The 26,414-nt window shown below is 44.1% G+C and overlaps 1 protein-coding gene across 1 annotated transcript in view; it reads right to left on the bottom strand.

Annotated features, from left to right (window-relative positions):
* The window catches only part of svopa (SV2 related protein a), a 52,238-nt gene that overhangs the window by 14,506 nt on the left and 11,318 nt on the right, over positions 1-26,414 (bottom strand). Inside the window, exons 3-14 of the mRNA XM_080208124.1 lie at positions 25,435-25,520; positions 24,438-24,536; positions 24,231-24,302; positions 21,669-21,793; positions 21,509-21,572; positions 20,537-20,662; positions 18,385-18,513; positions 14,926-14,999; positions 13,556-13,632; positions 12,041-12,148; positions 9,969-10,080; positions 7,399-7,480 (exon numbers count right to left, since the gene is read on the bottom strand). Coding sequence (XP_080064250.1) covers positions 7,399-7,480; positions 9,969-10,080; positions 12,041-12,148; positions 13,556-13,632; positions 14,926-14,999; positions 18,385-18,513; positions 20,537-20,662; positions 21,509-21,572; positions 21,669-21,793; positions 24,231-24,302; positions 24,438-24,536; positions 25,435-25,520 — 1,154 coding nt within the window. The remainder of the gene's footprint in view (positions 1-7,398; positions 7,481-9,968; positions 10,081-12,040; positions 12,149-13,555; positions 13,633-14,925; positions 15,000-18,384; positions 18,514-20,536; positions 20,663-21,508; positions 21,573-21,668; positions 21,794-24,230; positions 24,303-24,437; positions 24,537-25,434; positions 25,521-26,414) is intronic.

The raw sequence follows: 26,414 nt of genomic DNA, 5'->3' as shown, positions 1-26,414 counted from the left end.
GCTGACCTTACCAACCCCCTTACCCCCCGCCAAATCGCTGGCCTTCTGGACGTCCCCGGGCCAGCCTTGACACTCCTCCCCAGCCCGCCTCGATTACCCCCACTGGCAGTCATGATCTCCTAATCCCCCCTCACCCCCAACCTGGTGGGACTCTATGGACTCTGTTCACTCCATTGGGATCGGGCCGCCAGCTCCCCGTCAATGGGGAGCTGTTATAAACCATGCTGGAGTGAACCACTCCTGGCAGAGCGGGTGGGGAGAGGCCAGCGGGCCCAGAGACCTCAGTCCCAATCCTGCTAATAATATTAAAATAGCAATTTCAAAACCAAATCAGCTCTGTGCTAATTTCCAATATGGCTGACAATGCCAGAAATCCGGCAGCTGGAGATGCAGAGAGGCCATAGCACCCAGCGGACAGCCCACTGAACAAAGAACAAAACCAGCCCGGGAAACAGGCCCTTCGGCCCAACAAGTCCGCGCCGCCATTTTAACATTACCAGTCCCCCCCTCCACCCATGACCCTTATCTATTGTTTTATGGCATTCCACATTGAGGGAAACTAATTTAGGGACAATTTATTACTTCCAATCAGCCTAATAGCACATCTTTGGGGTGTGGGAGGAAACCGGAGAAAAGCCTCAGCTTATTTCTCCCAGCTGGCTGCAGGAGGCTGGGAGAATCCCCCACCCCCCTCCCCCCCACACCCCCCCACACCCCCCTCCCCCCCCACACCCCCCCACACCCCCCTCCCCCCCCACACCCCCCCCACCCACACCCCCCTCCCCCCCCACACCCCCCCCACACCCCCCCACACCCCCCTCCCCCCCCACACCCCACACCCCCCTCCCCCCCCACACCCCCCCACACCCCCCTCCCCCCCCACACCCCCCTCCCCCCCCACACCCCCCTCTCCCCCACACCCCCCTCCCCCCCACCCCCCCCACCCCCCTCCCCCCCACCCCCCCCACACCCCCCTCCCCCCCACCCCCCCCACACCCCCCTCCCCCCCACACCCCCCCCCTCCCCCCTCCCCCCCACACCCCCCCCCTCCCCCCCCACACCCCCCTCCCCCCCACACCCCCCCCCTCCCCCCCCACACCCCCCTCCCCCCCACACCCCCCCCCTCACCCCCCACACCCCCCTCCCCCCCCCACACCCCCCTCCCCCCCCCACACCCCCCTCCCCCCCCCACACCCCCCTCCCCCCCCCACACCCCCCTCCCCCCCCCACACCCCCCTCCCCCCCCCACATCCCCCTCCCCCCCCCACATCCCCCTCCCCCCCCCACATCCCCCTCCCCCCCCACATCCCCCTCCCCCCACACCCCCCACACCCCCACCCCCACCCAACCCATCCCCCCAGCTCTTTCACATGTTGATAAACTAACTGTTATTGTAAAATACGTGTCACTCGATGATGGCTTTCTCATTGAACACGTTCTAACTTTCCCTGCATTAAAAAACTATAGAGGTGAAAACATAGGCTATGTGGAGCTGGATTACTTAGACTTTGATGTCTGCAAAGTTCACCTCAGTAAGTGCAGAGGACAGTCATGTGACCATGTAGCTAACATAGCAGGAAGATATATTGGCATGCATCAAAATTTTCTGGAGAAAAATAAGTATTCTATATATATTCCGTGTGCTGGACATTCACTGAAACTTGTTGGGTGTGCTGCAGTTGATTGCTGCCTAAATGCAGTCGTATTTTTACCGTTATGCAACAAATATGCACACCCTTCTCATCCTGGACTAAATGCTGGACAGCACTCAAAGCACTTATGGGTCCTGATTGTATCAGACCAACACATCTCTCTGACACTGAGTGGGAAGCAAATGCAAAGCTACTTAAGCTGAGAGTGATGGTTCAATTATTAATGTTCTGACTCATCTTCATTCTGATGACAATGAAAAAGGTGATACAAGGACAGAAGCTGGCATTCTGCAGCAGACAATGGAGGGATCTGTGTTCACATTAGGACTTTGGAATCTCTTGAGAGATCAGTTCCACAAATCCAGCCAGACCCTACACGATCCAGAGAAAGCCCTTACTACATATGCAAAGCTTTACATGTCACTCTATCACACTGTCAAAGAAGGGCGGCACTGTGGGACAATGGTTAGCACTGCTGCTTCACAGCACCAGGGACCTGGGTTCGATTCCAGCTTGGGTCATTGTCTGTGTGGAGTTTGCACATTCCCCCACGTCTGCCTGGGTTTCCTCCGGATGCTCTGGTTTCCTCCCACAGTCCAAAGATGTGCTGGTTAGGTGCATTGGCTGCGCTAAATTCTTCCTCAATGCGCCCAAACAGGCACCAGCTGGAGTGTGTCAGCTAGGGGATTTTCACAATAACTTCATTTCAGTATGAATGCAAGACTATGTGTGAATAATAAATAAATAAATTTTAAGAATAAGAATGCTCAGTAACCCATTTGCACATGACAGTGTCCCAGAAACCACAACCTTAGAAATGCCAAATAATCTGTTTGGGTGGCACGGTAGCACGGTGGTTAGCACTGCTGCTTCACAGCTCCAGGGATCTGGGTTCGATTCCCAACTTGGGTCAGTACCTGCGTGGAATTTGCACATTCTCCTCATGTCTGCATGGGTTTTCTCCCACAGTCCAAGGATGTGCAGGTTAGGTCGATTGGCTATGCTAAAATTGCCCCTTAGTGTCCTGAGATGCATAGGTTAGAGAGATTAGCAGATAAATATGCAGGAATATGGAGGTAGGGCCTGGGTGGGATTGTGGTTGGTGCAGACTCTTTGGGCCCAATGGCCTCTTTCTGCACTGTAGGGTTTCTATGATTCTATCATTTCTGGAAAGAAAGTTTTAATGAAATTGAATTCAAAACTAAACAAAGCATGCTTGGTGTAGACCATAAGTGTGTGACTAAAAGGTAAAGAATGAGAAAAAAAAAGTTCCTGATGGTGATGCACCAAATGCTGATGAAACGCTTTCTCCAAGTTTCGATGAAATCTTTATTCCTGTGATGGACGCGCTTGAAACCAACTTGGAATAAAAGAACAATCATTGAAAACAAAATCGCAAACAATTTCTCATTTTTGGTTTACATCGATTCCTTGGAAGAGCAGCTGTGTGAAGGAGCAAAGTTTCTGATGCAAAGTTATCCTGAAAATGTTGGTGTTAATCTCGTTGGAGGAATAAAGTACTTCCAAGCTTATATCAAGGAAAACTATTCAGGCAAAGGAACTTAATGCCACCAGGACCTGTGAGAATTTAATGCACCTTTAAGAGCTTTCTTTTAAATCATGTTTTCTGTACCTCTCATTGTGGCACCAGTTGTCTACTAGGAACCCTTTTATTTCTCCTTAAATGGGGTTGTTTAATTTTATTTTGGGAATTAGTTTTATGACTCTGCATTGTCAGGAGAAAGAACGTTCACAGGTCAGATGACAGGAAGTCATTCATTTTCAATTCTGAGCTGCAGGTTTTAGTTTAGAAGGGAGTGGACATCAGGCTAAAAGCAATGTCTCTCTCTCTCTCTCTGGTTTTGGGAAAATCTGCTGGTTTGCTGAATGCCTTCTTCGAGTAGAAAATCTGCTGTTGGTGGCTGGAGTAGAGTCTCTCTCTGCTGTTCTAGGAAGCTGTTCTGACTTCAAACTTTTCTGAATATTTCAAGGGGACTGCAGCATTCAACCAAAGGACTCAATTCCAGTATCACGTGAGCATTAGTCTTTGCTGTGTTAAACCTGTGGAAGGCTTTCATCTATGGAAAGTTTTGGGTTGATTGGAACATCTTAGAGATGTTTGTTAAGGGTTATACATTATTGTGGTTGTTTTGCTTTTGTTTGTAATTGATAAAATTTATTGCTAATTTTCTTTCCATACATGTTAACTATATTCTTAAATCAACTTTATTTGAGAAAAGCTCCCTAGTGGGTCATTTGAATCTTTCCTGAGGTGAAATCTATCATGCTTACCCTAGCCAAATTCAAAGTGGAAAACTTATGATCCAGGCGAGCTTCATAAAACACTTTGGAGATTCTGACCTGAACTATAACATCAACCAAAGGAAAATCAACTGGCTTTCCCCCATGGAGAAGCAACATTGCAGTTGAGTCAAATGGTAAAAAACTGCTCTGAAGAAAAGTCATTTTTGCAGTTAAAAAACATCAAGAATGAACTGCAGATATCGCAATGTTGCAAGAAAAGCTGTCTGCCCTGAGCATCTTGCGCTAGAAAATAACAAACTTCATAGTTTATTATTTCAGGATATCATCGATGACTTTGCTGCCCAAAAATTTAGGGAAGAAATGTTTTAAATTTTGTACAGGTTGTACTTCTGCTTCCATTTATTGTATGAATACTTTTAGTTTACAGTAACACGAGCAATTTAAGAAATCGCTAAGTATTTCATAACACAAATAACTTTATAGAATAACTTTTTTGTTTCGGTCTTCACGGAGGAGGACGTGAATAATTTGCCGAGTGTTAGCGATGGAAAGATGGTAGGAGTGGAGGGCCTGAATGACATTATTGTTACTAGAGAGGTAGTGCTCGACAGACTGGAGGGACTGATTGTGGACAAGTCCCCAGGACCGGATGGAATGCATCCAAGGGTTCTGAAAGAAATGGCGGAGGTGATAGTGGATGCCTTGGTGATTATTTTCCAAACGTTGCTGGATTCCGGGGAAGTGCCGGAAGATTGGAAAACGGCTAATGTTACGCCGTTGTTTAAGAAGGGTGGCAGGCAAAAGGCAGGGAATTATAGGCCAGTTAGTTTAACGTCTGTTGTAGGTAAAATGTTAGAATCCGTGATCAAGGAGTAAATAGCGAGGCATCTTGAGGAGAATTGTTTGATAGAGCAGACGCAGCACGGTTTCGTTAAGGGGAAGTCATGTCTGACGAATTTATTGGAGTTCTATGAGAATGTGTCTAGGGCGGTGGATAGAGGAGAGCCGGTGAATGTGGTGTTTCTTGATTTTCAGAAGGCGTTTGACAAGGTGCCTCACAAGAGATTATTACAGAAGGTCAGGGGGCATGGAGTTGGGGGTAGGGTGTTAGCGTGGATAGAGGATTGGCTGTCAAATAGGAGGCAGAGAGTGGGGGTCCATGGGTGCTATTCAGATTGGCGGTTGGTGACTAGTGGAATGCCCCAGGGGTCGGTGCTGGGGCCTCAGCTATTTACCATTTATATAGATGATCTGGAGGAGGGAACCGAGTGTATGGTGTCGAAATTTGCTGATGACACCAAGATTGGTAGAACAGCAAATTGTGCAGAGGGTGTGGAGAGTCTGCAGAAGGATCTAGATAGGCTGGGCAAATGGGCCAGGAACTGGCAAATGGAATTTAATGTTGGCAAATGCGAGGTGGTCCACTTTGGTAGGAATAATGGTAGGAAGGACTATTTACTTACATGGCGAAAAATTGCAGCATGCAACGGTGCAGAGGGACCTCGGGGTCCTTGTGCATGAGTCGCAAAAACCCAGCTTGCAGGTGCAGCAGGTGGTCAGGAAGGCTAATGGGATGCTGGCCTTCATAGCAAGGGGGATTGAATATAAAAGTAGGGAGGTCTTGCTTCAGCTGTATAGGGCATTGGTGAGGCCGCAGCTGGAGTACTGTGTGCAGTTTTGGTCGCCGCACTTACACAAGGATATTTTGGCCTTGGAGGGAGTGCAGAGGAGGTTTACTAGGCTGATACCGGAGTTGAGGGGGTTGAACTATGAGGAGAGACTGAATAAACTAGGCTTGTACTTGTTAGAGTTTAGAAGAATGAGGGGATATCTCATTGAGACATATATGATGATGAATGGGATGGATAGGATAGAGGTGGAGAGGCTCTTCCCGCTCAGAAAGGACAGTAGGTCTAGAGGGCACAGCCTCAAGATAAAGGGGGAGTGGTTTAGAACGGAGTTGAGGAGGAACTTCTTCACTCAAAGGGTGGTGAATCTCTGGAATTCTCTGCCCATTGAAGTGGTGGAGGCTGCCTCGCTAAATATTTTTAAGACGCGGGTTGATGGGTTTTTGATAGGCAAGGGGATTAAGGGTTATGGGGAGAGGGCGGGAATTTGGAACTGAGCCACGACAGATCAGCCATGATCTTATTGAATGGCGGGGCAGGCTCGAGGGGCTAGATGGCCTACTCCTGCTCCTACTTCTTATGCTCTTAAATAGGCTTAAAGCTTTATACTTACATATATGTATAGGCTCATTGCACCTCATCTATGTATACATGTAAATATAAAACTTTAATATTTTTGCTTTCATTGTCCTGTTAGACTAGGACACTGGGAGGGAGTTTCCAGCTGCGCTTGTCCCAAGGCCGGAAAATCCTGCCTGACGTCAATGAACAATTGTATGGTCCACCCCCTGCCTGCTACAATTCCCGTGGCGAGCGGGACAGAAACATTCCGCCCCCTATTTTTGGTTTTTGCTATGGAGTCTCTTAAGCTTGACATAGCTTAAGGCCGCAGTGTGTCAAAACTCAGCCCTGTCAGATCACCTAACATTCTTATTATCTTGTGGCTCAGCCCTACTCTCTTCCATCTTATCCCTCCCTCTTGACAATGCAACTTGTTTTAGGGAATCTGAATTAAACTCTTGGTTTCAGAATCTTAATTCAAGCTTTGGAATTCTCTCAGCAGAAAATGGGTTTTCAAAAACCCATCAATCTAAAATTCCGATTAGTGCACTGTGCCCAGCTCTCCCTGCTTCTATATTTATATCATGTACCATGTCTATGCATCCTCAGGATGTCTATCCCTAGTTGCCCTGAGGGGGTGGCATTGTGGTTTCAGATAACTGTGCAGCTTGCTAGTCCACATCAAACTATAGACTATCACATTGTAGACTCATAGAATGCTACAGTGCAGAAGGAGGCCATTTGGCCCATCGAGTCAGCACTGACCACAATCCCATCCAGGCCCAATCCCCATAACCCCATACATTTACCCTAGCTAGTCCCCCTGACACTAATGGGCAATTTAGCATGGACAATTCACCTAACCCGCACATCTTTGGAGTGTGGGAGGAAGCCAGGACACCCAGAAGAAACCCACACAGAGACAGGGAGAATGTGCAGACTCCACACTGACAGTCACCCAATCCAGGAATTGAACCCGGGTCCCTGGGGCCGCGAGGCAGCAGTGCTAACCACTGTGCTACCATGCCGCCACACCAATCAAGTTTGTGCGGAACTAAAGTTTAACATAGTCCTGAGAGATTTGCTTCTACAAAATGACACCAGTTAGACAGTTACTTTTCTATAACAACCCAACGCTTTTACTGAACATTTTAAAAACTGAATTCAAATGCTGGGAGCTGCCATTGTCATTGCCAGGGTTACCAACCAAGTAACATAACCATCTCGCTATTGCACACACAGGAAATGGATAGCTTGACTCTAGAACTCTTGTAACAATACATTGATCTTACCTCAGGAGTATAAACATACGCGGCCTGAAAACCACCGGATATGAAAGCTCTGGCAATAAAGAGGAATGCTGTGAGGGCCAACCTGTAGAAAAGCACCAAGTAAAAAGTCATCCCCACCAGATTAAGAGATAACTGATATAAATTACAAACAACATACAATTATCCTTCTATTCATTCTGACTAAAATATTTCTTCCACATGTAGCCCTGCAGCCAGCGTGATACCTAAAAGCATCACTGGAACCTCGTAACAATTCAGAGGAGGGGTGGACACTAGTGTTAGGAATATTAGAACTCCAAATGTTGGGTAGCCTAGAGTGCATTGAATTCAATATTGTCACAAGGACTAGCTCTGTACAGTGAATTTCTGGTCAGTGAAATTTTATGTAAACATACCTTTTGTTACAAAAGTAAAGTGTAATGATCTTTGTAAGAAATGTTTACTCTCTGGAGGAAAGTGAGAGAGGTTTGATTAGTAAGTTTGTGGAAGGCACAAAGATTGGTGGAGTTGCTGATCGTGCCAGAGATTGTCAGAGGATACAACAGGATATAGATAGATTGGAGACATTGGAGAAATGACAGATGGAGTTTAATCTGGATAAACGTGAGGTGATGCATTTTGGAGGATCAAATTTAGGTGTGAATTATACTGTCAAAGTAACATACAGAGGGATCTGGGCATGCAGATCCATAGTTCCCTAAAAGTGGCAACACAGGCAGCCAAGATGACTAAGAAAGTATATGGCATGCTTGCCTTCATCAGCTGGGGCAATGAGTACAAGAGTTGGGAAATCACGTTGCAGCTATATAAAATCTTGGTTAGGCCATATTTGGAGTATCGCATGCAGTTCTGGTCACCACAATATCAGAAGGACTTGGATGTTTTGAAGAGAGTGCAGCAAAGCTTCACCAGGTTGTTGCCTGGTCTCAAGGGTGTTGCCTATGAGGAGAGGTTGAATAAACTAGGATTGTTTTCACTGGAAAAATGGACCTGATAGAGGTCTACAAAATTATGAGAGGCATAGACAGAATGGACGTTCAGAGGCTTTTCGTAAGGGTGGAAGTGTCAATTACAAGGGGGCAAAGTTCAAGATGAAAGGGGGAAAGTTTAAGGGAGATTTGTGGTGGAAGTTTTTCATGCAGAGAGTAGTGGGTGCCTCGAAGGCGCTGTCAGAGGAAGTGGTGAAAGTAGGCACATTTGCAAGATTTGAGAGGTATCTGGATGGATACATGAATAGGGAGGAAAAAGAGAGAAACGGGCTGAGTAAGGGCAGAAGGTTTTTTTTTAGTTCAGTTAGGGCATCATGATTGGCACGGGCTTGGAGGGCTGAAGGGCCTGTTCCTCTGCTGTACTTCTCTTTGTTCTTTAGACTTAGCAACAACTGAAAAAGCTGTACACTAATGCTTCCCTTCAAACTCAGCTTGTGTCTGCCAAGGATATTTAGAGTTAGGTAACAGCACTGAGCTCTGTCAAAGATGGCTGGAGACATTTGAGGCAATAATTTTGCACATTAAAGCGCACTTGTGGACCTTTCAGGGTGTTGCTCAAGATTGTAGGCTAACATTTGGGCCGGAGCTTTCCGGCTGTTCACGCCAGTGAGATCATCCTGGTCACAGTGGGGGGGGTGAGGGGTGCATTCACCGTTGATAACAGCAGGACCAGAAGATTGCATCACTGACCAATGGCGGGCTGCTTCCCAACAGCGCAAAACATGTAGCAAGTTGCACAGTAAATTCTGCCCTTTGAGTGCAATTTGTGAAGTTTACCTTGTAGTGTAAACAGAACAGTAAGTTGCCAGTCAGTGTAAAAGAAGAAATCTACTAACATAAGTGTCACATGGTAAAAATATTATACCCTTTGCTGATATCAAAAGCTATAATATTTGTAATTCTATTTATCCCCCTCCTTACTTATTTAAGTAACTTGCTCCCTTTTCAAAACCTTTTATTCCCTACTATTCATAATATAAATATCCTTCCTTTCCTCAGATATTTATGTGATTTCCCCCTCAGGTACATTTCAGTGTTTTTTTGAACACATATCTAACTATTCAGTTGGTTTCCCCATTATCAAGTCACCAGTGACCAATCCCTCAACCTGAGGCCACTTGCCACAATCTGAAATTGGCCATGATTCTGATTCCAACATTAAACCCTCTCAGCAACACACAAAATGTCATTCAAAACAACACTCTGATTCTTTACTTAATGGGGAAAAAGAAATATTTCACTTTTTTTGCCAATTATGCATGCTTTTCAGCAGTGAGTGAATAGGTGTGACTCAGGTAAATCTCAAAGACTGAACGCCAGGTACCGCGGCAACTGTTTGCTACTCTTCAAGGGCCAATCATTTTTCTGACCTTACAGTGGACTCAGATTAGCCTCTAACTGACCTGAGGATGGGTGTTCTCAGAGCAGCCCTTGTGGTTTGAATAACACATTGCGAGTTATGTGGGTAAAAGCTCTACCTTGGTAAAACCACGTATCATAAGGTTTATTTTAGCAATAATGTGGGAAATCTGCTCGTGTTGATAAAACAAACCAAGGACGGAGAAAGAGATAGAATCATACCTCCCAACACATATGAATAACAGCAGAGCGAAAAATGAAAAGATAAGGAAAGACACGGCCATCGTCTTCTTACGCCCAATCCGATCAATAATCCACAATGTCACTAAAACACCTGCAGAAAAATCAACATGCCCGCGTGAATGATGAATCCAGATGTTGTAGCCCAGGTAGCATGAGCCTCTCTGCATGATTTTGTAAAAGAAATTGCTCTTTCTTTAGTTTAACTTGTGACTGATTTCAGCCAGCGGTACAATCGTGGGGCATTCCAGCAAAGGCTGTCTTCTTATCTCTTGCCATCTTTCTCTCGTTCTAATTTTCCCTCCTTTTTAATCTTTTGATCTTTCTTTGCTATATTTTATATTCTGCCCAATCTTCTAACCTAACACCCATCTTTGCACATTCATACGTTTTTTTCTTTAAGTTTGAAACTATCTTTAATTTTTGTAATTAACCTCAGATAGTGGATTCTCCCCTTTGACTTTTTCTTTCTCATTCTCACTGGAAAGTATCTATTCTAAAATATCCCCTTCAATGTCTACCACTGGATTTCTATTCACATATCCCTTAACCTAAATTGCCAGTTCACTTTCACTTGCTCTGCTTTCATGGCCTCATAAGTGCCCTTATTTAAGTTTAAAATGCTAGTAATTTCTCTCTTGAAATTTCAATCCTACTATGTGAGTACATAAATTTTGGTCAAAATTTCAGAGCAGTATTGGGGAAGTGCAGGATTGTTTTTCAAAATACGTTTTCAAAGGAGAGCTGATATTCAAACCAATACTCGTTCTTCAACCACCCCCAAAAGGAAGAAAGATCTTGCATTTATGTAGTGCTTTTCATGACCTGAAGGCATGGCGAAGTGCTTTATAGGATAGGGATGTTTTGCAGTGATTGTGTAGGATTTTGGTGAGGCCACACCTGGAGTATAGTGTGCAGTTTTGGTGTCCTTATCTGAGGAAGGATGTCCTTGCTATAGAGGGAGTACAGCAAAGTTTTACCAGTCTGATTCCTGGAAGGGCAGGTCTGTCATATAAGGACACACTAAGTCGATTAGGATTAGCTTCGCTGGAGTTTTGAAGAGCGAGAGGGAATCTCATAGAAACTTAGAAAATTTTGACAGGGTTAGACAGATACAGAAAGAATGCTCCCATTGGTGGGGGAGTCCAGAACTAGGAGTTATAGTTTGAGGATAAGTGGTAAACCTTTAAAACTGAGATGAGGAGAAATTTCATCACCCAGAGGGTGGTGAATGTGTGGATTTCATTACCACAGAAAGTAGTCAAGGCCAAAACATTACCCGATTTCAAGAAGAAATTATATATAACTCTTGGGGCTAAATGGATCAAGGAATATGGGGGTAAAGGGGTGGGGGGGAGGGAGGGAGGGTTGGGGGATCAGGATATTGAATTCGGTGATCAGCCATGATCATAATGAATGATGGAGAAGGCTCAAAGGGCCAAATGGCCTACTCCTGCTTCTAGCTTCTATGTTTGCAACCAATGAATTGAAGGGCACTCGTTATGAGGAATATGGCAACCAATCTGTACACAAGGTCCACAAACAACATTGTGATGGATGGTCTGTTAATGTGCTTTTGTAGCGATGGGTGCTTGGGGGAACAAACAACAATCAGAAAACCAACAAATTTACTAATTTTACTGTTCTTCTAATTGCTGTTTTGTGAGACGATTACAGTTTGCAAATTGGTTGCTGCATTTGCTTGTAAAACAGTGACTACACTTCAAAAGCAAGTACCTTTACTCACTAGATCATCAAGAGCTGTTTTCTTCATTTCTTTGAATATCCCTAGTATTAGAACGCTTGTTGGATGCAAGTTGAAAGGAATTTGGAAAAGACTTAACGGATAAATATTCCGTGGAAACAAAATAATACCTATGTGCTATGAGAATGGCCAATATCTGCAATTGTTTAGTTTGAACATATCAATTATTAAACTAATAAGCTGGAGTTCTCACTCAATTTTCTACCTCCTCCTGCCATCCAATAATTAACCCTTTAAGAGCCTCATAGCACAAATGTAGCACAGCCTGTAGCATGTCCCAAGTTCTTACCTGGAAACTCTGACAAAGTGGTCCAGAGAAGATCTGTGTAATCTGTAACATTCAGGTATTTACATTCCAGTGTACACCTTCCCTCAGGTTTCTTACCACCTGTTGACACTAAAAAGATAAGTAAAATTATCTTCAGTCTAGATACATATATGCCAATTGAATATTATTCACGCAGTAATGTATATTCTTTGGCAGTTTTTCTCCTGAAAAGACTGACATGCTATATTAAAAAGGAATGTGTTGATGACTTTATCATGGTCATGACTTCTTCCTCCAAGATATGTAATTGAAGAAAGGAGAAACGTGTAATTGTATGACTGACGACTTGGTTTTATCTTAATATGAAATCAAATGTGCTGTTCAGGCCCAAACTGCAGGAAATGTTCAGTCAATGGATAGCTAATACCATGATCAGGCTTCAGAAATTTGTCAATGGAGGAAATTGAGACCGAGGGAGGTAAGGATTCCCACACATCTGAGGTCCTGAGAAGACCAACATGAATAGGAAATAGGGCAATGAGTTTTTGCTGCTTCACAGCTCCAGGGACCTGGGTTCAATTCCAGCCTTGGGTGACTGTCTGTGGAGTTTTCATATTTTCCCCGTGACTACATGGGTTTCCTCCCACAATTCAAAGGTGTGCAGGTTAGGTGGATTGGCCATGCTAAGTTGCCCTTTAGTGTTCCAGGAGTGTATGGGGATAAGGCAGAAGAGAGGACATGGGTAAGATAATCTGTCAGAGAGTTGGTCCAGATTCAATGGGCCAAATGGCCCTCTTCTGCACTCTAAGAATTCTATAATCAACACCAAAGTGATGCAGAGGGAAGGAAGGATATATGTAATGCTTCATTAAGAAATGGGTGGAAATTTCAAAGGAATGATGGCAATTTTTTAAAAAAGGCAAAAAATTGGAACAGAGAAAAAATTTGGAGCTAATTCTCTATCAGATTACAAGCTACAATTTGTTTATATAAAACTTATAAAAAGCCAACATGTAAAGTGAAATGCAGTCACATTTAAGAGTACATTTCAGTCTGTACCTGGTAACAGCCCCCTTTAAAATTTGTCACAAGTCTGACACATTGCCTATTCACACGGTTTGTTATACTACGTGGAGTCATGATTTTAATAGGTAATGGCTGGAATTCTCTGACCTCTCCTGAGGCGCCAAATTCTCCATTCTCACTGGCAGCGGTGGCTAGATGAGCAAGACTGGAGAATTTTGGCCAATTTTTGTACCTTGACTTAGATTCCCACATAAAATATCAATGGAACAGCCCATTGAGAATGAGTGAGCAACAGATGACAATTCACTCCTAAAAGTATTCTGTTTGGGAGAATGGATACTTTTTTGCATGTTATTGGAGTTAAGCTTAAGACCTATTTGTTATTTAGTCAGAGTTGTTTCCTTAATATTGACTTTGGTCCATTAGAACAGCTCTCAGAAGTATAATCAATGTGGATTTGCCCTCTCCTGCTCCATCACTCTACTGGTTAAAATAGGGAGATGTACTTACTGCGACACACGTCACCTGCCTGGAAAAGCTCAGTGGTTAATAGAACCAGTCCATAATAGGAGAAAGCATTGGAAAACCTGCAAAACAGAAGCAGAGGCCAAATACTTAGTGGTGTAACTTTCCCTTCTCCACATTATCAACCCTCTCCAGAGATGTTGCCTTATTTAACATTAGCCAAGATTATCCAAGAAACAGGATTGAATTATATTTGTCAAACTGATATATTCTTTTGGACTTTGAACTTGTCATGCAAGGAAAATGTTCCCAAATTTGTGCATTTTTAATCAAGTTGTGGAATGCTCCATCATCTCTTGAAAACTCAACAAGTTCTTTCTTTAGCTAAAGAACAACAACAGTGATTACAATAAGGGAAGAAAAATATTTTCACATTCAAATTGCCAATTGATATGAAAAGCCAAGAAATGTCACAATGAGCACACAATAAATCACGAGCACAGCAGAAAGCAGCAACATGAGAAATTCTACTCAAGATTACAAATTATGAGAGATAATCTTTGGACAGGATGTTACAGCTTTGCTCATCCCGAAACCATCAAATCCGGCCCGAGGACATTTTCATTGTCTGTCCCTCGCCCATTCCGATTCCATAGCGGGCGGGGAGGTAAAATTCCAGCCAATATACTGCATGTCATATCCCAAGGTTTGGCACACGCAACTAGACTGGAGTGATCTCTTCTGGTTATGTGTAACCAATTTAAACGGGCACAGTTCTGATTAGATTTAGCAGCAGAACAGAATAAGGGAGTGAATGCTTTCCTCCAATAGCAGTGCAGTTTACAGGTTAGTTGATTCACGATTTAAATAACTCGCAACGAACAAATTACTGTGGATAGAAAAACAACGGGTGGAAAAGTGATGTATTTACTCCAGGGCAGAGGGAACTGAGTTAGTAGCTGTTAGGGAATGATTAGTCATGGTATGTCCTATCCTCCCACCTTCTAAATGGTACTAAGCTTGCTTCACCTTAGCACCTTGGTTTATTATTCATGCTTTGTCTTCATTAGTGCAAAGAGATGATAAATGTAGTTAGAGGAGTTGGTGTTAGAACGACAATATCAAGAAAGTTTAGTTTTCCTTGGAGGATTGGACGTTCAGAAAGCTCTTAGTTTAATGAGTGGATGATCTATATGGTGAAACTCTATTGTTTCTTAATTAGGCTGAGGTTTCCAAAGGACCAAGGTTTGGCACATGCGACTAGACTGAACTGATCTCTTCTGATTACGTGTAACCAAATTAAATGGGTACAATTCTGATTAGAATTAGCAGCAGAGTAGAATAAATGAGGACCATTCGACTTATTTAAGAAAAAGCGCTGAATTGCATTCATTTGATGTTAAAAACAGGCTTACCAAATGAACCATAGAAGGATGGTGGTCATTCGAAATTGTGGCGTGAAGAGGTCCCCAATATGACCACGGTCCTCCTGTCTCAAACAAACATTTGTCAAGTTTAGTTCAGTGCAGGTTAAGGAAAAAGTTGAATTTATTTCATAATCAACCAACAACTACCACCAATATTTGGGCGCAATGGAATCTGTTAACTCATTGAATCACAGAATCCCTACATTGCAGCAGACCGTCTGGCTCATCGAGTCTGCAACGATCACAATCCCACCCAGGCCCTATTCCCATAACCTCACATATTTACCCTGCTAATCCCCTGACACTAAGGTCAATTTAGAATAGCCAATCAACCTAACCTGCACATCTTTGGACCTTAAATTCCTTAAAAAAATGTATATATAAATCTGTTTATCTGAGGGGGGCCGAGATAGTTCCACATTGGCCGCCAGCAAGATCTTCCAGTCCTGCTGATGTCTATTGCATTTTGCATGGTTCACCTGTCCCGTTGTGGAGTGCCCCAGGGGTCAGTGCTGGGGCCTCAGCTTTTTACCATTTATATAGATGATCTGGAGGAGGGAACCGAGTGTAGGGTGTCGAAATTTGCTGATGACACCAAGATTGGGGGAACGGCAAATTGTGCGGAGGGTGTGGAGAGTCTGCAGAAGGATCTAGATAGGCTGGGCGAATGGGCCAGGAAATGGCAAATGGAATTTAATGTTGGCAAGTGTGAGGTGGTCCACTTTGGTAGGAATAATGGTAGGAAGGACTATTACTTACGGGGCAAAAAACTGCAGCAGGCGACAGTGCAGAGGGACCTCGGGGTCCTTGTGCATGAGTCGCAAAAACCCAGCCTGCAGGTGCAGCAGGTGGTCAGGAAGGCGAATGGGATGCTGGCCTTCATAGCGAAGGGGATTGAATATAAAAGTAGGGAGGTCTTGCTGCAGCTGTATAGGGCATTGGTGAGGCCGCAGCTGGAGTACTGTGTGCAGTTTTGGGCGCCGCACCTGCGCAAAGATATTTTGGCCTTGGAGGGAGTGCAGAGGAGGTTTACTAGGCTGATACCGGAGTTGAGGGGGTTGAGCTATGAGGAGAGGCTGAATAAACTGGGCTTGTACTCGTTAGAGTTTAGAAGAATGAGGGGAGATCTCATTGAGACGTATAAGATGATGAATGGGATGGATAGGATAGAGGTGGAGAGACTCTTCCCGCTCAAAAAAGACAGTAGGACTAGGGGGCACAGCCTCAAGATAAAAGGGGGGTGGTTTAGAATGGAGTTGAGGAGGAACTTCTTCACTCAAAGGGTGGTGAATCTCTGGAATTCTCTGCCCGTTGAAGTGGTGGAGGCTGCCTCACTAAATATTTTTAAGACGCGGGTTGATGGGTTTTTGATAAGAGAGGGGATTAAGGGTTATGGGGAGAAAGCGGGAAAGTGGAACTGAGCAGCGACAGATCAGCCATGATCTTATTGAATGGCGGGGCAGGCTCGAAGGGCTAGATGGCCTACTCCTGCTCCTATTTCTTATGTTCTTATGTTGCCAGGAAATCCACCACTGGGACTCTCACCCAGTGGCACTGGAAGATCCCATTGGCAGGAAGAGCCAGCAAGTCTTGACCAATGTTTCAGGTTGATGATCATGGGATTGATAATGAGACTGCATATTTTTAACGACGTACATATTGAATCCCTTTTGTCATAACTTACAGGACAGAATTATAGAACACTCATTTCCCAGCAATGCGACAAGCACAGACGACCAAATGGGATTCTTAATCAAATTGCTTTTCTTCATTTGTGATTTTGATAGTGAGTTTTGACAAAGAACATCATAGCACAGTCCAATTTTGACCCTTCCTGTCATCCATGGGTGCACATTTTTCAATAGAAGTCTTTGGATTATTGATCAGGAAGGGGAACATTATGATTGACATCACCTTGTTTTTGTCTACAGACAAGAAGGTCAAACATATTACCCCACAGAGGTTCAACAAATCCTCCAGGATTCAATTCAGGATCTCCCTGATTTGGAATGGTTGGCATCATGCTGGCTCAGTTTTACCCATTATGTCCTGAAGTCATCTTCACTATTTTCCTTTTTTTTTCTATTTGTTAGCTCTTTTTCCTTATTCATCCCCACAAATCAAAGTACATTTCCTGGCTGAGATGGCAAAATTGGCAAAATATTCATAAATTGATAGTATTTTCCAATTCCAAACTGGCTGAATGGCAGAGCAGGCTCGAAGGGCTGAATGGCCTACTCCTGCTTTTAGTTTCTATGTTTCTATGTATCTCTTAGATTTTTCTTTCTATTCACCTTGACCCCCAATGGAGCCATTACCCTACAATGGCCAAACTGTGAAACACACTTGGCAAGAAACTATAACATTTAACAGGGCATGAACGTAGCACAGGGGTGTAACATTAATGGAAGCAGTGTGTATCATTTTCTTTCTTAACTAAGATGGAAGAAAATATAAACAAAAGTTTTGGAATCCCATGTCTGTCACACTGCCATGCTCACGAGACCCCGAAGGGCACACAAGTATATTCATATAGGTTCTTTTGCGTGTTGATTGTAACAAACTTTCAGGAAGGCTTGTCTAATTCAAGTTGGAGATAGGTGCAACTTATATCCAACTTGGAGAACATCTGGCCAGCTGCTAACTTGGGGTACAAATCTTCGATTTGGAGCCTGGAATATCTATCAAATGAGATTGACAGTTAGTTTATACTCTCCACAAGGACAGATTGACTTGTCCGTTTTAAGGACAGGCAACAGGCATGGCCCATGCTGCTGTTGGCTTGAGAAGATTTTAGTTGCTATTTATTTTCATTTTAGTTATTGCAAATGAAAGTGTTCGAGTTGTACTCCATGGCCTGTGGTAACCTCACTTGAAAGGAGAAATGGCCCAGCATTTACTGCCAATCCCTAATTGCCCTTGGACTTGCTGGGTCATTTTAGAGTCAACTACATTGCTGTAGGTCTGGAGAGGCCCATATAAGGATGGCAGATTCCCTTTTCCGAAGGACATTAGTGAACCAGAGGGTTTTTCCAACTGTCAATGGTTTCCTGGTTATAATCAGGCTTTTAATTTTCACTGAATTCATATGTTGCCAACGTGATGTCACATTAATAAGATGGGTATAGAGGGATTTGAGCCAAATGCAGGCAATTGGGACTAGCTTAGTGGCAAAAACTGGGCAGCATGGACAAGTTGGGCCAAACAGCCTGTTTCCATGCTGTAAACCTCTATGACTCTAAATAAACAGCATGAATATGTTTGAGGCATCCAGATGCATATCTGAAAAAAAGAATGGATCAAAGAAAATAATGAAAGGATAGACAGGACTGAGATTTATAAAAAGGATGTTTTGTTGAAACTAATATCTTTTTCCTGTTTTTAGAAATTATTGTTCTAAACTAAACAGAAGTAAAATTTTAATCAAAATTAACTGTTATCCCTTACCTGTCTGGCAACTATCAATTTTCCAAGTGGCATCGGTGCTCCATTTTCTGTGGCAATGCGCTTTAACGTGGCGATGGCTTTTTCTTGGTTCCCAGACAATACATCGTAACGTGCACTTTCTGGAAGCCACTGTAAAATAGAAATAAAACCATCTGATAAAGTTACGTTTGACAAATACTGAAGCTGCAGTAAGGGTTGGACAAGCCTTCCCTGTACTACATTCAGGTGGCTTAACTTAGTCTATTATGAAACCATAATCTTGGTGATCCGACTCCCCAGGGCACAGAAATCTAGTTCATTCTTTCCTGATCACTTCACTATCCAGAATTCATTGAATCATTGAATGCCTACAGTGCAGCCGAGACCATTTGGCCCATCGGGTCTGCCCCAACTCTCCTACAGAGTATCTTACCCAGGCCCTTTGTCCCGTCCTATTGCTGTAACATCACATATTTCCCATAATTAATCCAATCAACCTATCATAGGACACTATGGGGCAATATAGCATGACCAATCCACTTAACCTGCATATCTTTTGACAACAGATTCCAACAGATCAAATCAATTTCTATTTGGTTTCATTAGAAAACTATAGGTTTAGTAAAGAATGGTATTCTATAGTGTCTGGTAGTTTGAGCCCTACAATGTGAGCATTTCCTTTATCAATAATTCATATCAGGCTACCAGGTTGAAAATTGGTGACAATTGTTCAGAGAGGTAACTGAGGGCTGACAGGAGGATGTAAATTTGGGTCTCCTTTAGTTAGTCTGTGCTGTTACCATCATTGGGCGGGATTTTACAATATCACTCATCCTGGAGCTGTAAAGTCCCACCCGAGGTCAATGTACTTTTCCATTGTCCACCTTCCGCCCACTCCGATTCCTGTAGTGGACAGAATGGTAAAATTCTGGCGATTAAGCCATTTATTCTCCCCCTCTCACATTATTGCATTAGCTTTTTCTCTTTCCTCTAAGACCCTCGTTCTCCATCCTCAGGACCTAGCGTCACTTACCCAATGTATGGGCAGCAGACTTGTCACTGGACCTCGACAAATGCTCTTGTAAGCAACTACTACAAGGTGTGTTAGGTATACCTCAGATCAACGCCTTTAGATTCCCTCTTCTTTATCATGGGAAAGTATCACAGAAACATAGAAACTAGGAGCAGCAGTAGGCCATTTGGCCCTTTGAGCCTGCTCTGTCATTCATCTTGATCATGGCTGATCATCAAATTCAATATCCTGATTCCCCTCTTCCCCCATATCCCTTGATCCTTTTAGCCCCAAGAGCCATATCTAATTTCTTCTTGAAATCAGACAATGTTTTGGCCTCAGCTACACTCTGTGATAGTGAATACCACACATTCACCACTCTCTGGGTAAAGAAATTTCTCCTCACCACAGTTTTAAAAGGTTTATCCCTTATCCTTAAACTATGACCCCTAGTTCTGGACTCCCCATCATTGGGAAATTCTTTCTGAATCTACCCTGTCTAACCCCAATAGAATTTTATAAGTTTCTTTGCGATCCCCTCTCACTTCTAAATTCCAGTGAATATAATGTCACGGGTAGATAGATTTCTGATAGACAAGGGAATAAAGGGTCATGGGGAGCAGACGGGAAAGTGGAACTGATCCACTTCAGATCAGCCACTTATTGAATGGCGGGGCAGGCTCGAAGGGCTAGATGGCCTACTCCTGCTCCTATTTCTTATGTTCTTAATCCTAACCGACTTAGTTTCTCCTCATATTACAGATCTGCCATCTCAGGAAACAGCTGGTAAACCTTCGCTGTTCTCCTTCTATAGCAAGGACATCCTTCCTCAGATAAGGACACCAAAACTACACACAATACTCCAGGTGTGACCTCACCAACACCCTGTACAATTGCAGCAAAATATCCCTATTTCTATACTCAAATTCTCTCACTACGAAAGCCAACATACCATTTGCCTTCTTACCACTGAATCTAGCCTCTTCTCAACCATCCCCCTGACAGTTCAAAATCCAGCCTCACTTCGTGAGGGTATGTAACATGCTGGATCTGCCATTGTGTGCACAGAATAAACTTTTAAGTTTGTCCCCTATTCCCTCAAATTCATATGAATCCATCATTTGTTATTCAAGCTTTTTTACTTCCGGTGGAAATACCTACAAAACACAAGACAGCGAAAATCATAAGAGGCACTGCAGAAAGGATGAGCAACCAGCGCCAGCCGAGTGTGGGCATCACTACCACTGCCAGCAGGACCTCAAATACCGTTCCAAAGGCCCAGAACACCTGGAAACAAAGAGAGTTCCAATAAAGCACAATCCACAGATACTGAGAAAAACCGAAAGCTCAATATTAATTATTGATAGACTGGATTGCTTTGTTCCTTTTCTGCCCTTACATATCTCTCCCTGTCATGCACTTGATCTTAGTCAGTAACTGGGCTTCAGGAGGTACACTGGAATGATCTGGGAAATTATACAAAATTCACACTTGCTCCATGGACCTCATGGGATAATTGTTTAGCTTCAGCTCAGTGGAGGGGGAAGGGGGTGAGAGTGTGTGGGGGGTGGTGGTTTGTCATTTTGCATCTTACCTATGTTTAAAGTTTATTTATTAGTGTCACAAGTAGGCTTAAATTAACTGCAATGAAGTTACTGTGAAAATCCCCCTAGTCGCCACACTCCAGCACCTGTCTGGTACACTGACGGAAAATTTAGCATGGCCAATACATTTAACCAACACGTCTTTTGGTCATTAACCCGGGGGGGGGGGCTAAAATAAAGGAATCTTTGCTTTCTTTCTAATACAGGCAGAGCTTTGGACAACTTGAAAGAGCAGTATAAATAGGCTGTGCTCTGCTCCTAACCAATGTATTATTTGACTTGGGAGAGATTGATGGAATGTGGTAAATAGAACATAATCCTTCATCTAACATTTTACTACACCTGACCTTGGAACATTTATTATTAAGATTGAAAATTTGATTTTCCCAGCAGTGAAATCAATTTAGTTAACAGCAAAAAAAACTCAACATCCCCCCTCCATCCTCACCCTACCCCTACTTCCCCCCCCACCCCCCCACAAATAATAAAAGATAGTACAAGTTGCAAGGGAATGATTTGTCTCACTCACCTCTATTAGTAAGATGCACTTTGCTCTTGATTTCATTGGAAGAAATTCTGCGTATAGTGTTACCCTGTGTGCAGCAACCCAGTCTAGAAATTATTATTTATTCATTCATTTAGAATGAAGAAATTTTAAACAATCATAAACTATAATGTGATGCACTCACGATTGTGGAACACCTCCAATCCCAAAACCCACCAAGCCTCTGAGCACAAGGATCCAGCTGTAGATTGGTGAAAAGGCACTCAGTATTCCATAGTACAATGTCCAGAGTACACTAACTTTCAGACCCTGGGGTTAACACATAAGAACAACGATGGTTATGACTAGACAAAAGCAGTGGCCAGAGATTTAGACAGGAATTTGACGCGGAGGCAGAATAGGCAGTACCGGATCAGCCACCCATTATAGTCAATGCCTGGTATTCAGTTCCATTGCAGTCCATAGAATTAAATACTTGCTGCTGCATAGAATGGGTGGCCAAACTGATCTTGCCTGTTTCGTGCCATTACCAGAGCAGAATATTAATTTCTTTAACATCAGCTCACATGGGATTATTATATATTTAATTGGTTGCAGGTTGCTTTAAGAACTGATCACATGATTTGATGGTGATGTCATTAGGGTGTTGCACAGGCTGTTTTACTTTCAGTTAGTACTCTGTACAGGCAAATGGCCCTAGAATGAATCTGTTGTGAATTTGAACCCGTGTGTGCAAACCACATTCTTTTCTTCTTGTTTAAAACAACTAACATAGTTGGGACTTTACAGGGAATAAAAGTTTAAGAGTTCTAACCCCAAATCAGAAATTGACTACATAAACCAGGCTAACACCGCTGTGCAGTAATGAGGTAGGACTGATGGAAGTTCAAGAATGATATTCTGGGAAGATAAGGTCAAATTGGCCAAAGGACGTACTTCATTTTAAACTTAATTTAGTTGGTGGCATTCAGTCACCAGCTGTAGCAGCGGCTGTGACACAGACCCTTCTGAACTACAAGGACAACTTGGAACATTGTTGCCAGCAAAACACTGTGGATGCTTGAATCTGAAACCAAAACAGAGGATGCTGGAAAAACTCAGCAACCCAGCATCAATCAGGAGAGAAACAGAGTTAACATTTTGAGTCCATTGACTCTTTGTCAGAACTGAAAGGAGAGAGAATGTAGAAACAGCAACAAAATGTAACTACTTTAAGAACAAAAGGAAGATGGCCTGGTGTGACATTGGGTACATGTATGGAATATTTAAAACCAAAGAAAAGTGGGGGAGGGTTTAAGGTGGAGGGCAAAGTTCAAAATCTAAAGTTGCCGAACTCAACGTTGAGTCCCGAGAGCTGTAACGTGCCCAGCCAGAAGGTGAGATGCTGCTTCTCCAGCTTGCGCCCAGTAAGGGCAGGTTTGGGCTTGGATCTTGCATTCTTCATAGGCAAATAGCCCTAGACGCTCAGGCCGCGATTCTCGCATCCTCGCCACTTTTCTGGCAGGTCTGTCCGGGAGACACGAGTCTGTGGTCTTGAATGGGGATTTGTACATGTGTGGGGAACACACACGCATCTCCCAGAGCCAGCAAGCAGTCACCCGCCAGACCAAGCTGCAAACCGGTAGGAAGGCAGGGAAGTAATTAAATCTTTTTTTAATCTATTTCAAATACGTAGATTAGTTGATTATCAGGACCTTTCCGGTCCTGATCGAATCTCCGACCTCGGTAGGAGTACTTCTTTCACGTTTGGGGAATGAGTGGAGACCCCGCTGGAAGCTGGGGGGGGAAGCAATCGGACCTCCATGGGGTCAGGCGGCGGCAGGAGGTGGTGCTCCCTGAGCATGGGCACCCTGGCAGTGCTCAAGGGGCAAAGTGCTCATACCTGGGGCACCTTGGCACTGCCCACCAGTGCTAAGGGGTGGGGCTATTGTGGGGGGGACCCTGGGATATTTGGTGCAGGTGGGAAGATCCCACTGCCACTCTGCATTGAGGTCGGTCTGGGAAGTAGGGAGGGCAGCAATCAGGGTGGGCTGGGGGGGGGGGGGGGGTGGTGGGGGGTACTTGGTCTGCCAGTGGGGGGGTTCTGACCTGGGGGGGGGTTCAGGAAGGGAGAGGATCTGCCAGGGTGAGGGGATCGCCACTGCTGGGGGTGGGGTGTGGACATTGGGGTCGGGGGCATCAGTGCTGGCCTGGGAACCATTGTGAGGGCCGCACCGGGCTGTGGAGGTGAGGTGGGGGGGACTGGAGAGGCAGCAATGCGGGAGTCCCAGGCTGGCCAGTGGTCGGCGCATGTGCAGAGTTCCAGAACTGTCAAACTCTGGCATGAATAGGCCCCGCCCACCCCTGGGTTTTTAATGAGATTCACGACTGGGACCTCTGCAGTGCACAGCGTGCGGAGATTCAGTTGAGAAGCTGAACTGTCAGAACTGTCACGATCTAGAACAGTTTTGCTGCCAATTCAGCTGTTTTGGGAGAATCGCCCCCTCACTGTGTGGGCATGTGAGCAAGGAATAGCCATTTGCGTGAGGTTTCAGAGTGATGCCAATGGGCATAAACTGTACCCAAGTGAGAGGCAAAGGGTGTCTGCCTTGGGAAGCGGAGCAGGCACAGGGTGGAAAATGGGAAGGTCTGGTGACTTTGGGTGGGATTTTACAGTTTCAGGACGAACAAGGCTATAAAACCCAGCCCAAAATTTCAGAGCACAGAAGAACTGAAACAGAAAACAAGAAGTCTGACTGCTACTCACTGTCTTTCTGCCGTACTGATCAGAAATATTGCCCCATAGCGATGAGCTGGACATCATTCCAATAAACACTACCTAAAGTGGAAGAGGAAAAGGCAGAAGAACAGGGGTGAGATAACTAGGATTAAAGTGGGACCAAAGAGTTTATTGCTATGCGGTCAGTGAATAGTGAGTGATGCTATTCATTAAAATCCAGTAATGTTATCATACCGAGGTTAGGAGGGCAACCTGCCAGCTCTGCAATCTCCATTCACAGTGTAACTGAGGTGCAAGAATGCTGAGGATCATCATCTCCATGGCATCAGCCATCTTTAAAAAAAAAGCACATTTGGGACATGTAACATAGAACTAGCAACTGCAGTCAACACGAAAAGGAAGTAAGAAAGCTTGGAATGAGAAAGGTCTATTCTGCCTATGATCTATACACGATCTGCTCTAGAATGGCCTGTCTGACCCACAATCATCTGACGAAAGGCCATGCTATAGTTTCTATTATCCCTGAGGAAAAATCAAGTGAAACTTTTTATCTTACATTGTATCATAGAATCCCTACAGTGCAGGAGGCTGTTCGGCCCATTGAGACTGCACCAACAACAATCCGACCCAGGCCCTATTCCCGCCACCCCACATATTTACCCTATTAATTCTCCTGACACTAAGAGTCAATTTAGCATGGCCAATCAATCTAATCTGCACACCTTTGGACTGTAGGAGGAAACCGAAGCACCCGGAGGAAACCCATGCAGACATGGGGAGAACGTGCAAACTCCACACAGTGGCCCAAGGCTGGAATTGAACCCAGATCCTTCACACTCTGAGGGTCGCAGTGCTAACCACTGTGCCACCATGCCATCCCTATATAGTATCGTCTTGACTAGTTGCCCTCCTTGATCCTTGTTCTCACTCCCAGCTGCTGCAGAACAATTTCTTCACCTCTCTGTCCGAATGTACAATCCCATTCTTAACCAGGTATTCATTGTTTAGAAAGGTGCTAATTGATACACCATCAATTAGTTCAACTGAGAGTTTATTTGCTATGAAGGAACTGATTCTAATTTTAAGACTTAATTTTGTACATCCTTCACAATCCTTCTTAGTTTTCTTTCCTACATTTTTGTCATCATTTTATAACTGCAGACATTCTCTAACTTAATGGGCTAAATAACGGAGGCTCTGGGGAAAGGAATGGTGAGCGGATGTTACTTACCCATGCCAGTCCAGTAAGGACTGAGAGTTTCCATTGAAACTTCCCAAATCCAATGGCCTCCACAGCATCCTCCACCATGAAAACATCTGGAAAACACAGGGAATGGTGACAACTGCATAATCCTTTTTCAAATCTCTTGACTCCTGTTTCCCATCTTTTTATTCTCACTTTATCTCTCCTTCCATGGGACAGTTAATTTTATCCTTTCCAGTCTCCTGTCCTCCTGAAGTGCTGCCTGTATTGAGGGACAGTTCCCTTCTCTGCTCCAAAAGTATCAGCCACGGGAACCACCCCTTCTCTACAGTCAGCAGGTTGAGATCTCAAGACCCATCCCCAGAGGCCTGCGCACAAAAATCCAGGCTGACTCACCAGTAAAATGCTGCACTGTTGGCGATGCTTCCTGTTGGTTGAGATGCTTGTAAAAGATCCCATGGTGCTATTTTAAAGAACAGGAAAGAAGATCTCCCTAGGATCCTGATGAATATTTACTCCTCAATTAACATCACAAAATAAATCTAATCACATTGCTGGCTCTGGGAAGATGGAAAGAAATTGGAATCCCTATCATCACTATCCATAGAAACATGCGTGTAAAGGTGCCATAGCAATTCAGAATCCTTGGGGAGCTGGTTGGCTCAGTTGGCTGAATGGCCAGTGGGGATCAGACTTATGCCAACAACATGGGGTCTGACCCCCATTCTTTCTGGGGTGAAGTTGGGATCTACTTCTACCTCTACCCATGGTAGAGCTCATAGTTCTGTGGTTTCCAACTGCCTTAGGGCAGAGAACTCAGGAAAAAGGGAAAAGTTTCTGGGCAATTACAACGGTCCCTATATTTCAAAAGTGAATCAGTGACTGCAAAGTGTTTTGAGATGAGATGGAAGTCACTATATAAGTACCTTGCTTTTTTTTCTTAATGTGTCTCATCCAAACTTCCATTCTTCAGAGGGAATTCTCCCGTCCGCCTGCCACAGAAATCA

Source organism: Carcharhinus amblyrhynchos, chromosome 20 (assembly GCF_965287045.1).
Source record: "Carcharhinus amblyrhynchos chromosome 20, sCarAmb.v2.hapA, whole genome shotgun sequence".
NCBI classification, from domain to species: domain Eukaryota; kingdom Metazoa; phylum Chordata; class Chondrichthyes; order Carcharhiniformes; family Carcharhinidae; genus Carcharhinus; species Carcharhinus amblyrhynchos.
The sequence above is the reverse complement of the archived record's forward strand: the minus strand, read 5'-3'. Positions and strand labels throughout refer to the sequence as shown.